General features: G+C 52.1%; 1 protein-coding gene across 1 annotated transcript; it reads left to right on the top strand.

Annotated features, from left to right (window-relative positions):
* Positions 1 to 1,521: 1,521 nt before the first annotated feature.
* LOC144939430 (metalloreductase STEAP2-like) lies at positions 1,522 to 11,978 on the top strand. The gene is made up of 6 exons (XM_078866697.1): positions 1,522 to 1,708; positions 4,477 to 5,123; positions 5,873 to 6,126; positions 6,232 to 6,505; positions 6,946 to 7,110; positions 7,634 to 11,978. The coding sequence occupies exons 2-6, from the start codon at positions 4,545 to 4,547 to the stop codon at positions 7,916 to 7,918; spliced, it is 1,557 nt and encodes a 518-aa protein (XP_078722823.1). The 5' UTR covers positions 1,522 to 1,708; positions 4,477 to 4,544; the 3' UTR covers positions 7,919 to 11,978.
* The last annotated feature ends 140 nt before the right edge of the window (positions 11,979 to 12,118 follow it).

The following is a 12,118-nucleotide window of genomic DNA, read 5'->3' as shown; positions in this document are numbered from 1 at the left end:
TTTAGTACGTGCAACGCTGCAACACCTTTACGTTTGGATAGGTCTACGACCGAGCCCGTAGTGTAACGCTGAGTTGATCTTTGGGGACTTAACCTGCAGAAAGCCGGCTACATTAAGTGATTAGTTGTTTAACTTTCCTTGATATTCTTTGGGTCTTTCGGTAAAGTCATGTAGATAGGTTCAAATAAAATAACAAAAAACTACGACGTTTCGATCGCAACACACGCGGTGTGACATGCTAATTTTCACCTGGCAGCCCTTTGATTGGTGGAAAACTCTCCACCGCCGCAGTCGCTGCCCACCACTCACATTAACATTGGCTGATAACATTTGGGCGACGCCATTTTCAAACCTTTATAAGCAGTTGCCTTTAGAAGCTAACAACGCGTTTAGAGCGCCTTTTGGCGTCATCTGGTCCAACACCATGTGAGACTAGGCTCTAAGGAAAGCTGTCTCGGGTGTGGACCAATCAACTTCAACGACAGTGCATACATTATTAGAGTTATGTTTTTTGTTTGCATTATGACTGCAGGTATTGTGGTCTATGCAAACATGACTCCTTGTAAAAAAAAGGTGTCAGTTTTGTTGCCAGATAAAAGGGTAAAAAAACTATTTTCGATTTACAGCTTTCGTGACTGCAGGGATTCATCTTCTTGGTTTTTTCGGTAAAGTCACGTGACTTTACCGAAAAAACCAAGAAGAAAAAAACAATTATCATATTTTTTACTGGCAAATGAGGTTCCAATGACATTTAGAGTATTTGTTTGCTATAAATTTCCACGTAAAAAGCCACTTCGTTGAGCTATGATTTGTGGTCAGGTCTCTTCTGAAATAAGTAATATTTAAACAAACTTTTTTTTAAACACGCTTTAATGAAATGTACCCTACTAGCAATGTAAGAACTCCATGACTCCAGGAAGTGGCCCCGATGCTTGCCATAACGTAAGGGACCGTGGTGATTTACAACCAACGTAAGTTGAGCATGGACAATTAGACCCAAGGCGAAACATAACATACAAAAAATAATATTTAAAAATATATATTTTATTTTAATGATAGAATATAGTGTTGTCATCAGTATGACATAAGTATACCAAGTTTGTCGATACCACATTGGGAAATGGCTAAAAATTGAGTTACAAGATTTGAGGATACAGTACAACAGACAGAGTGAGTTAAATAAAAGCGTGTAATATTAATAAACTATCTCTATAGCGCATTGGAGCTTACTTAGTCAAATATAAAAAATGTTATAGTTAAGTTTAAATGCTTCCAAAGATACACGCGTGTTGTAAAGTATTACGTAATCCCTGCGAATGCATTGCTTAGTCTTTTTTTAAATAACTTATTGTGTTTACAACCAACAATTGGCATTCACATTACACAGCCCTGTAGCATTCAACTCGATCCATTCCATTCGATTACAAAGCGCCTACGGAATCTTAACTCCGCCTCCAATTCGATTCGATTCTTCTGCAACGCAATACAATTAGGATCGAATCATTATACATTCGTGTTGGATCGATTCCCGTTTGGCTCATGCGTGGTCGCCGCGGTGGTGTCGTCTGGACGTGTTGACACTTTCCCCGCGTGTCCCCGTGTCTCCACGCGTGTCCCCGTGTCTCCTTCTGTGTCTCCCCGAGTCTGCCTGTCTCTCTGCTCGTCTCCCCGTGTCTCTCCGCGGACGGACATCCCAGCCTGTGACCGGGTAAGCGCGTTCACGCCGAAACTATGGAGCGTCTGGGTTGTGTAGGGGTCACTGCGAACCGGGCCCTGCTTGAGTACCCCTAACGCCCCCCCCCACCGCCATCCCATAGGCGGGCATGGCCAGACAGCCGGTGACAGTGGCGAGTGGGGTGCCATGAGGGGGACTCGAGACCAACGATGAGTGACCAAAAAACAGGGATTGAAAGTGGTCAATCGTTGGACGTTGGCAAAATGTTTTTAGAATTGAACTGGGTTCGGAAGACCGGTTTTGGGTGGAATGTGGTGAATAAAACGAGGGCTTAGGATTAGAAAGATTTGATCAAAAACCACGATGTAATGACAGTCATGTTTCATGTAACAATCAATAAATAACATACTGTACCATGGTTAAAGAAAACTGTGATGCGGAAAAATTAAGGTTTTGGAAGACCTCGATTTATTGAGTCGGGTTTAGGGAGGTCACAACTTGATGAGTCTCTTGTTATATAATCAGGCGGGCTTACCCAGGGGAGGGAGCCTGAACCAGTCTCGCGACTCCTTTCCAGGAGGGTCATGCCGCAATGATGATGCTCCGTGGAAAAGACCAATTTGAGTAATGTGCACGTCATCTTGAACATTACTCTTTGATTTTTCGGTAAAGTCATGTAGGTAAAAAATACAATTAAAACAAATTAAATCACGACGTTTCGGAGGCAACACAAGCTTCCGTCACGAAAACTTCAAATCGAGAATCTTTACCATTATTGTGATATTTGAACAACACCAGTTACGTATATATATTTTTTTTCTTAGGTGGTTTGGCGGCGGGCTTATGGAGACCCCCACAGTTTAGAAAAAATCAGAGTTTGTGAAGATATCCTTGTGAGTGGCAGCAGCAGTGTGCCCTATGGATTGGGGCTCGAGAATTCCACAGCACCAGATTCACAGGCGGTGTTCACATGCCTCACATGATGATACACATTAACTTGTGTCAGTCCACTACTGGGTGAGGGTCTTCCCACGCTGTTGAGGGGTGGGGGTTGAATTGACCATACTTCACCACGCTGGTCAGTGCGGGTTTGTGAAGGTAGCTGTGATGACAGCCAGACAGTCGCTGCACGTGGCACGTGGGGGCTGGGGGGGTGGTAGCCTGCCTGTCCTGCTGTCTTTGTTGAAGGGGAGTGAGGGAGTCTGGGACTTTGATTTAAAGTGACACGTGCATAGGCGTGGGGTGTTTTGGGAGAGGCCGTTCGTGCGACGTTGCTTCCCCGTGGTGGATATCCACATCACCCAGAATGCGAGGCCTCGTCAGATGCTGCTCAGGCAAGCTGGCTTGAGCCTTTAGACAAAACGTGCACTGGCCAGCCAGCGTGGTGAAGTATGGTCAAATGATTCCCGACTGCCCGCACGGTGTGAGGGCGAAACTCATCCAGCAGTGGACTAATGAGGCCGCGTGTTTGTGTGTACGTGGGGTGCCGGCCTTCTGCTGCTACTCGCGAACAGCACTTGCGCCAACAGTCTGTTCAAGGCTATACGGGGGATCTTTGTCTTTGGGGTGTCAAGTGGAGCGTGAGGAGCGGTGGCGCAGTGGTTAGCGCGCTACGCTGTAGAGACCAGAGTTCAATTCCCGCTCACGGCCAACAAACATTGACGAATATCTGAACCGGTCGCTTGGCCTCCCCTAGGTCGACTCAGCCTCAAATGAGTTCCTGGTGCGATGTGTAAAAACATCGCCACTTGGGGAGACAAAGGCGACCGGGCGTGGTTGCTGGTCACTCATCCCTTAGTGTGTGCCATGCCGATGTCATTGGTGCTCGCACACAGCACTTGCCCCAGGAGTTCGTTCGGGGCCGTACAGGTGACCTTTGGCTTTGGCAAGTCATGTGCTGTGAGTCGCAACTGATCAGTGACGTCTTTGGGAAATTCCATAAAAATTGCAAAATCTTTGTGGATTCAAGAGGCAACGCCAGCTCAGCGCGCGTGTGTGTGTGGCTTGTCTTTGTGTGTGTCCTGGGAGCGGTTAGCGCCCTGCGCTACGAACCCGGCGACCCGAGTTCGATTCCCGGCTCGCGGCCAACAACACCGGTGACGATTATCTGAACCGGTCCTGGGCCTCAAATGAATACCTGGTGCGGTGTGTAAAAATAATCGCCTTTGGGGAGACAAAGGCGGTCGGGCGTGTTCCTGGCCACCCACCCCCTCGTGTGCCGTCCCAGCCTTAATAGGAGCTCGCTAACGGCACTTGCCCCCAAGTCTGTTCAGGGGGATCTTTGTACGTGTCAGCGCGCGCGTGTGTCTGTCAATTATACACTTTTAGTTTAACCGAGTAAACTAGCGGCTGCCCGTCTTACATCTCACCGCTTTACGTCTCGCTCCGCGGTGTTCATCCACAACCTCACCGCACTGCACTGTTTGCGTTTACGTAACTAAAGCAAAACTGCCCGCAAATTATTATTTTTTTACACGATTCATGGGAGCATTTCCGTAAAGTAGGATTTCTGTAGGTCGGGTCTTGTGCAACCCGGAGACTTTTTATCTTACCAAGCAAGGCCCACTGAGCTGTATACTGTAGCTCTTTTTCAGAAACGACCTGGTCACAAATGATAGCTTATCACATGGAAATGTATCGCAGTCAAATAGTCTAAACTAACGTTTCTAAATGTGGAGGGAAAAATCCGCGCGAACACGGGGAAAACACGCACACTCCAAATATACATGGAACCCACGACCTGCTGTACACCAGGCGAGATAGTTAACATTTCGCCACTGTGGCACCCTCTTTACTCGCAGAGGCTCTCCCCAGCCGAGGGTCTGCCCCCACACCCCCCTTTCCCCTCCCCCCCATCGTCGCGTCCACCATGGCCGTGGAGGGCACCCTGAGCGTCTCCAACTCTCCGCTCATCTCCCTGCGCAACGGCGGCCCCGTGCCTGGCGGCGGCGGCGGCGGCACCGGCGGCGCTTTCCGGCCCAACGGGAACCGCCGCAGCGTGGCCATCCTGGGCAGCGGCGACTTCGCGCGGGCCCTCGCGGCCCGCCTCCTCTCGGCCGGCTACGCCGTCGCCGTGGGCAGCCGTGACCCCAAGGCGGCCGCCGAGCGCATGCCGCCGCAGGCCGAGCTGCTGGGCCGCGCCGAGGCGGCGGCGAGCGCTGCGCTCGTGGTCGTGGCGCTGCACCACGAGCACTACGCGACGCTCGCCGAGCTGGGCGGCGCGCTCGCCGGCAGGGTCCTCGTCGACGTCAGCAACCGCAGCCCGGCGCAGAGGAGGGAGCAGCGGCGGCGGAAGCGCGGAGGAGGCAGCGGCGGCGGCGACGGGAGGACGCAGAGGAGCAATGCGGAATTCCTGGCGGAGATGTTTCCCCACTCGCACGTGGTGAAGGCCTTTAACGTGGTGTCGGCCTGGGCGCTGCAGGGCGGGCCCAGGGACTCCAGCAAGCGCGTGAGTGTCACGTCCGGTGCGTGCGTGCGCGTGTGTGCGCATCGCAGCGTCATCGTCGTTTCGCGTTGTGCTTTGAATCGTGCGCTCATCCGAGCGGGGATCGCCGTGTGGGCAAGGCATCTTCGAGCAGGAGGAGAACATTTGCTCCTGACGAGACGAATGAGCAGAGTTGAAGAAGTGACTTTTGAAGAGCCGAGTCTAGAGGGGTCGTGTTTTTACGCAGCCGAAACCTGGAAGGGAGATGTAAGGCGACTGGATAAGTCTTGAGATGTGAGTATGAGTGGAGTGAAAGAGAAATGTGGAAGTTCTGGAGCAGGTTTCGGGAGGAGAGAAGTCTCTTTAGAACAATGCAGACCAGGCAAGGGATGTGTATTGGGCACAATCTCAAAGGTGAGAGCTCGATTAAGGAAGTTCTGTAGGTGTTAGGGATGCTGGGAAAGAGGCCAAGATTCAGAAAGAGAAGGACGCTGCTTGACGACTTGAAGCAAGCAAGAGGGAGGCCGTACAGTGATGTGAAGAAGAAAGCTCAAGATCAGACAGGAAGGAGGGAAATGAGCCGCACACACTGCCACTGAGTAGGGGAAGAAGTGATCGTGCGATTCTCTTGTTTCATGTTTCGCGTCGTGCGTTTCGTGCGACGTCGTGCATATTGTTGCTTCGTCCCTCGTGCTACCGCATTCCGTGTCGTGTGTTTATGTTGTGTGTCGTGTGCTTCACTTCGTATCGTGCATCCTGCCGCGCGCCTACAGGTGCCCGTGTGCGGGGACAGCGTGGAGGCGCGCGCCGCCGTCATGCAGCTGGCGCGCGACCTCGGCTTCGCGCCGCTCGACATGGGCGCCCTCTCCTCCGCCGCCAGCGTCGAGGAACTGCCCCTGCGCCTCTTCCCGCTGTGGCGCTTCCCCGTGCTGCTCTGCCTCGCGCTCTCCCTCTTCTTCTTCCTCTACGCGTTCGTGCACGAGGTCGTCCACCCCTTCGCGGTGCACGGCCGCAGCGAGTTCTACAAGTAAGCGCGTGTCCCCATGTCCCCACGTTCCTATATCCGCATCTTTCTGTCCCCGATTCCCCACGTACCCGCGTCCCCCTTTGATGTCTCCTCGTGTCCTCGCAGGATCCCCGTGGAGGTGGTGAATGCCACGCTGCCCGTGGTGGCGCTGTCGCTGCTTGCTCTGGTGTACGTGCCGGGCGCGCTGGCAGCGGCGCTGCAGCTGTGGCACGCCACCAAGTGGCGGCATTTCCCGCCGTGGCTCGACCGCTGGCTGCGATGCCGCAAGCAGCTGGGCCTGCTGGCGTTCTTCTACGCCGGCCTGCACGCCATCTACAGCCTCGCCCTGCCCCTGCGCCGCTCGTACCGCTACCGCCTGCTCGACGACGCCTACCGGCAGGTGAGTTCACGCGGTGCCACGCGACGCCGCAGGGCGATGACAATGGACTGGGAGCGAATCGCTGATCGTTCAGATATTAGCCAATCAGAAAAAGGGGGGGGAGCGTTTCACGCGATGCCATACTAGCCCATGGGATTACTCAATCCGTGGGTCGCTTGCCAATGAATCGACGCAGGGATTAACCCTTGATGAACCGATACTGTAATGTGGCAGTCGAATCGACTATGAAGCGGAATCAATACCACAGGCGCCTCAATTCGCAAGACACGACTCTACTGACAACTCCACGCCTACTTTCTTACAAATTATGGTTTGATCGCTGATCTCGGCGCTTTCGTCGGGTGTCCGATGTCATTGCGTGACAGCGCCACCTTGACGGAGACGACGCGACCCTCAGGAAAGCACACGTGCCTCTCATTCTCGTCGCCCGGCGTTTTCAGGTGCAGAGCGGCTTGACGTCGTCGTGGGATGAAGAGCAAGTGTGGCGCATGGAGACGTACATCTCGCTCGGCATCATGGCGCTCGGCCTCATGGTGCTGCTCGCCATCACCTCCCTGCCGTCCGTCAGCGACGCGCTCAACTGGCGCGAGTTCAGCTTCATACAGGTACGGCGTGTGTGCGTGCGTGCGTGTGTGCGTGCGTACAAACACGTACGGGCGGGATGCGTCTATTACACGTGCAGGTGGAGTGTGTGTGTGCGTGCGCGCACGACAGTCGGGTGTAACCGATTATTTACGTAATAATTTGCTCTGCCAATTATCGTTTCTGTTACGCGATTAATCGGATATCACAGAAGTAGCTGGGGGGAAAGTCTCACGTGCTGCTGGTGAAGAGCGGGGCTTCATGACGTCATAGGCCACATCACCAACCATGCCACACTCTGCATGGCTTCTTCGGTGTTTTCCTGCCTGCAGGAGGCAGGATATGAAGCTGGCCACTGCTTTTAGAAGGGACCCAAGTAATCGAATCACAATTACCAAATTTTCGCCGACGAGCCAACTCAACCGAGCAGCGTGAGTGTGGGTGTGGGCGTGGCGCCGCGGTTCCACGCGCACGCACGGTAATCACCATTAACGGCACTCGACGCCGCGCGCTCCGCTGGCCCTCCCCGCCCCCTCCCTCCACCAGTCCAAGCTGGGCGTGGTGGCGCTGGCGGTGAGCACGCTGCACGCGCTCACGTTCGGCTGGCGCCGCGCCTTCGAAGCCGAGCACTACCACTTCCACCTGCCGCCCGTGTTCGTGCTGGCGCTGCCCCTGCCCTGCGCCACGCTGCTCGCCCGCCTGCTGCTGGCGCTGCCCTGCTGCTCGCGCCCGCTGGAGCGCGTGCGCCGCGGCCACGAGGGCAGCCCCTTCCGCGGCACGTGCGGTGCGGCGGCACGCAGGCCCATCGGCGACATCACCAGCATCGTGTGACCCGCACGCACACGCGCGCGCACACACTCACACACGCATATTTGCGTAGCGACTTAAGAACTACAGCGGTACCACAGGCAGCATCCACCACCGATTGGGGTAAGGGACGGAGGGGGACCAGCGGGGATAGTGTGCGGGCAAAGTAGGGAGGGGTGAAGAGGTTCACGAAGAGTTTCCCACAATCCACTCTTCAGAGCCACCGCGGTAATTTTTCTTACTCGCCAAACCTCCCTCCATTCAAATGCCAATTCAGTTGTGGCACGCTGTACATGCCTGATTATTGCTAAATACGTGACTTAGAGGGCACTGAATCACTCACGGCCAACACTAGTGATGCTTATCTGAACTGGTCCTGGGCCTCCTCCCCTAGGTTTACTCAGCCTCAATTGAGAACCTAGTGCAATGTGTAAAAACATTGTCACTAGGGAGACAAAGGCGGCGTGGTGCTGGCCACTCACTACATGGGGGGAACATTTGCCTTTGGAGACATTATAATTTGATTTGTTGCTTTGTACATCACGATGGAGGCGTTTATCAGTCATCAGGGGCGTGCAGTGTGCAAGGACAATTTACATTTGAATGGAGATGTCAGTTTGGACCTGTGCACCTTGGTGGGTTGTGAAGACTGGAGTTTGGAAAACGTCTGGATTTGGGGACAGGGTAAGGGCTTGTAAAAATGAATGTGTACAGTTAGGGGTTGCATTCCAGTTGGAAGATAGGGGTAAGGTTAGAGATGGCGACAGGTTTAGGCTGTGGGGTGAAGGGTCATATATGTCAGAGGTATGATTAAGGTTAATGGTGGGGATAGCAAAAGAGGTTGGGGTACTGGTAGGGCAATGATTAGGGATAGGATTAGGGGCATCGGTAGGTTTCAGACAACTGCAAGTCAGCTTCGTGTTAAGAATGGGGTAGTGGGCAGATTTTGGATTTAAGGACTCATAGTTGGATTGGACGAACCGATAAGATTAGCTGTTGAATAGGGTTGGATTTTGGGTTCGGGGTTAGTGTAAAGATGGAGGGTTACAGGTCACAGGTTAAGGTGAGAGGATAATGACTTGGTATTCACCTAGGTAGAATGTTTAACATTAGGGCTTACAATGTGGGATTACAGTCAGACGTTCAGTCTGCAAGGTAAGGGTTAGAGAGGCGTGAGACTGTGGCCAAGGCTTTTTCCTCTGCTCACCGACAGCGAAGGTCTCTCCCCAAACTCACGGGGAGGTCACCCTTAGGTGAGGTCACGGATCTCGTGATGCTTGACAGCATCTTGCTGCGTGAAGGTCAGCATTAAGCTTTTCACATCGGGTGCAAATACGAAAAAAGAGATTTGGAGGTATTTTTCAGTGGCAAAAGAAGCCGCCACTTATTTTTTTGCTTTCAAATGTATTTTTTATTAAATTATAAATCTTTTTTTTTTATCAAAATCACTTCGCTGCAATAATGTATTGATTGTGTAATTGCGTTTCATTGCACCAAAGGGGAGGATAAACCTGCTGCGTGTGTTTTTAAACGTTTGACACGGTGTAAAGCATTATTGCCAAATGTTCATGATGTGCTCAGGCAATATTAGGGTAAATTGTTGCTGTCAATTGCCACCGGCAAAGGATTTGCACTGAGCGGTTTTAGCAACTCGCTACGGCAATGGCATGGGGTGATGGAGTTCTGCCTTCCGAAGGACATTTTTTTTTTAGTTTCTTCGACGAACAATGAGTGATCACGTGACCTCGAGGTTGTCATCTGACCGCTGTGTTTGATTTGATTGTGTCATCATCCCTGTTGTCCGCCAATTGAGGCGACGATACAAAATGGTGCGGCCACCGTTGCCAGCAACGAATTCTACAAATTACCACACGTGTCATCGCCACCTTAAGAGCGCCATCCTCCGGAGGGACTTTGAAGTGCAGGCGGTTTGATCCATTCCACCGACGTTTAGCCAACTCCCGCAGTTCTCACTTGTTGCCAATGATGTCACGATCTCACGAACACGTCTCGTCCTTCCCGCGAAGAGACATTTGATCATTTGCTCATCGCACCGAGAGCACACTTGGCATCGCCTTCGTAGAAAAAACACACAAACTCTTGCCCAATCAAGTTTCTCTAAGACACAAACCCTGCTGAAACGAGTACCATCGAGGATTCGTCCAGTCTGCGAGTGATCGTTAACGAGACTCCTCAATGTACCGGCACAAGCCCACCGTCTGTCCGATGGTGGTACAGCTCGCCACTCGTGATGGAATGTAACGTCCAAGAAGAGCACATCTGCTACAACTGGGCAATGAAAACGATGTGTTTTTGATATAGCGCCCTCCTATACGCCAGGGCGTCTCAGAGCGCTGAACACACGATAAGCGCTTTGCAACCCCATCTCATGTTGAACACTTGAAGGGGCACCCCGAGTGGCAGCTGTCCTTGTGGACACGAGGTGATTTCATAGCTTAACCTGCAATAAAGGCGTTCGTTCTACTAGTAGGTGGCCATGATTGCTTTGTGTAAACCCAGTTGGGTGAGGAGTTATGGGTTGTGCCTCCCCTTGTCAACTCTCCGAAGATAAGCAGGGTTGAGCCTGATTATTACGTGGATGGGAGACTGGGAATACCAGGTGGTGTCGGCTTGGGCTGTGAAGTGTCCAGGAGAAAGTATTACAACAGTGGATTCTTGAATCTGTATATGCAGAGCTCGTTTGAGTGTTATCCCCCCCCCCCTCATGTGTGAGATTCCTCCTTCTGACATGTCAACCACGGGTTTCATTGACAAAACATCCCAATGGAAGCAGGACCCTCGTGAAATCGAGTCTTGAGACTCAAGCTTTCCTGGGTGAGCAACGGTCATCAGCATTGTGACAAGCCACTATGTTGAGCTATCATTTGTGGCCAGGTCGCTTCTGAAAAAGAGCTATATTGCTTGGTGGGCTTTGCCTGGTGAAATAAACATAGTGGTAGTAGTAGTTAATTCAAGTCCCAGAGCAAGGTGGCTCAAACGCTTCGTACGGATCGTTGTTTACGCACCCGGCGTCTGTCGTTTCCCCAGCGTGTCACACACCTGTTGCTGCTGTCAGTGTTATCGCTGTGTTTGCTGTTTTATAGGTCATCCACGTGCAAATGGACAAAAATCCAATAAGCAATAATTACGGATAATTGTGTGTGGCTTGCGCTCCCTCGCGAAATTCGGGAAGCTTTCTGGACGTCACTCTTCACTTTCGTCCCGTGGGTGACGTTAAATTTTTTTCCCACCAGCAAAAAAGTTGACATTTTAAGACGCACATTAGGGGCAGCTTTCTAGATCGTTTTAAGAGTTCGATTCCAAGTCACACGGATTGAACGTGAGGCTTGTTTTGAAGCCCCGCTGCTATACACTGTGCGAACCGCACGATGCCATCACTCAGTAATAACAACGGTGACTAGAGAAAGTAAAAATGCATTTTAAGCGCACATTTTAAATTTCTCGTCCTCAGAAATCGTCACCATTTGCTTACATATGCAGCTGTGTCCGAGGACTTTCTACTCTTCTGGCAGCTGATCTTTTTTTAATCCTTCAGCTGCATATTGCGTAAATATGTAAGCTTTTAAGTGTACCCGCTGAACGGTTTCAAACGCAATAGCATCGTAACAATGATTTTCAAATCGGTAGCCTGCAGCAAGCGCGCGTCCGTCCGTGTTGCTGCACGCGGTCGAGCCGTCCAGTTTCCAACAAAATTGTTACTTGAACACTTCTCAAGTCCGTGGGGGCCGTTTTATTCGTGGGTGTTGTTCGCGTTGTCGTAAGCCGTTGTCCAGCTCACGCGATTCCATTGCCTTCCCGGCGACCTGGCTGCGTACGCCAGCAGCGGCGCGGGCCGCCGATAAGTCGAGGCCCGTCCGGTCGCCACGTCCTCTTGTGTTTAGATTCGAGAGCAAACTCGTCCACCGCTCTCGCCGCCGCCGTCGTCTGGCCATGACGCATCCAGCGCTGTGTCTCTAGATTAGAAGTAGACACGTCTTCCCAGCCCGTGTAGGAGCCACAGTTGTCTCGCCGTAGAGGCTGCCGGAAGCAGTAGCTTCGCAGATTTTTGACGTCTTCCATTAAATAAACCTCCCAATGAGATGTCGCGTGGTGCCTTGTCTTCTGCCTTTGAACCGCGGGGGTGTTTGGTCGCATTGCGCTGCCCCCGATTCTCTTCAAACCCCAGCTCCCCCGCTACCCCTTCTCTGCTGTTTGTGCTACATT

This window comes from Lampetra fluviatilis, chromosome 2 (assembly GCF_964198595.1).
Source record: "Lampetra fluviatilis chromosome 2, kcLamFluv1.1, whole genome shotgun sequence".
NCBI lineage: Eukaryota > Metazoa > Chordata > Hyperoartia > Petromyzontiformes > Petromyzontidae > Lampetra > Lampetra fluviatilis.
This window is presented reverse-complemented; position numbering and strand designations above follow the sequence as displayed.

Excerpts from the sequence above, each read along its gene's own strand:
- LOC144939430 (XM_078866697.1), top strand. The coding sequence starts at position 4,545 with ATGGCCGTGGAGGGCACCCTGAGCGTCTCCAACTCTCCGCTCATCTCC. Across the intron at positions 6,127-6,231 it reads GGCCGCAGCGAGTTCTACAA|GATCCCCGTGGAGGTGGTGA; the intron begins GTAAGCGCGTGT and ends GTGTCCTCGCAG. Across the intron at positions 6,506-6,945 it reads TCGACGACGCCTACCGGCAG|GTGCAGAGCGGCTTGACGTC; the intron begins GTGAGTTCACGC and ends CGGCGTTTTCAG.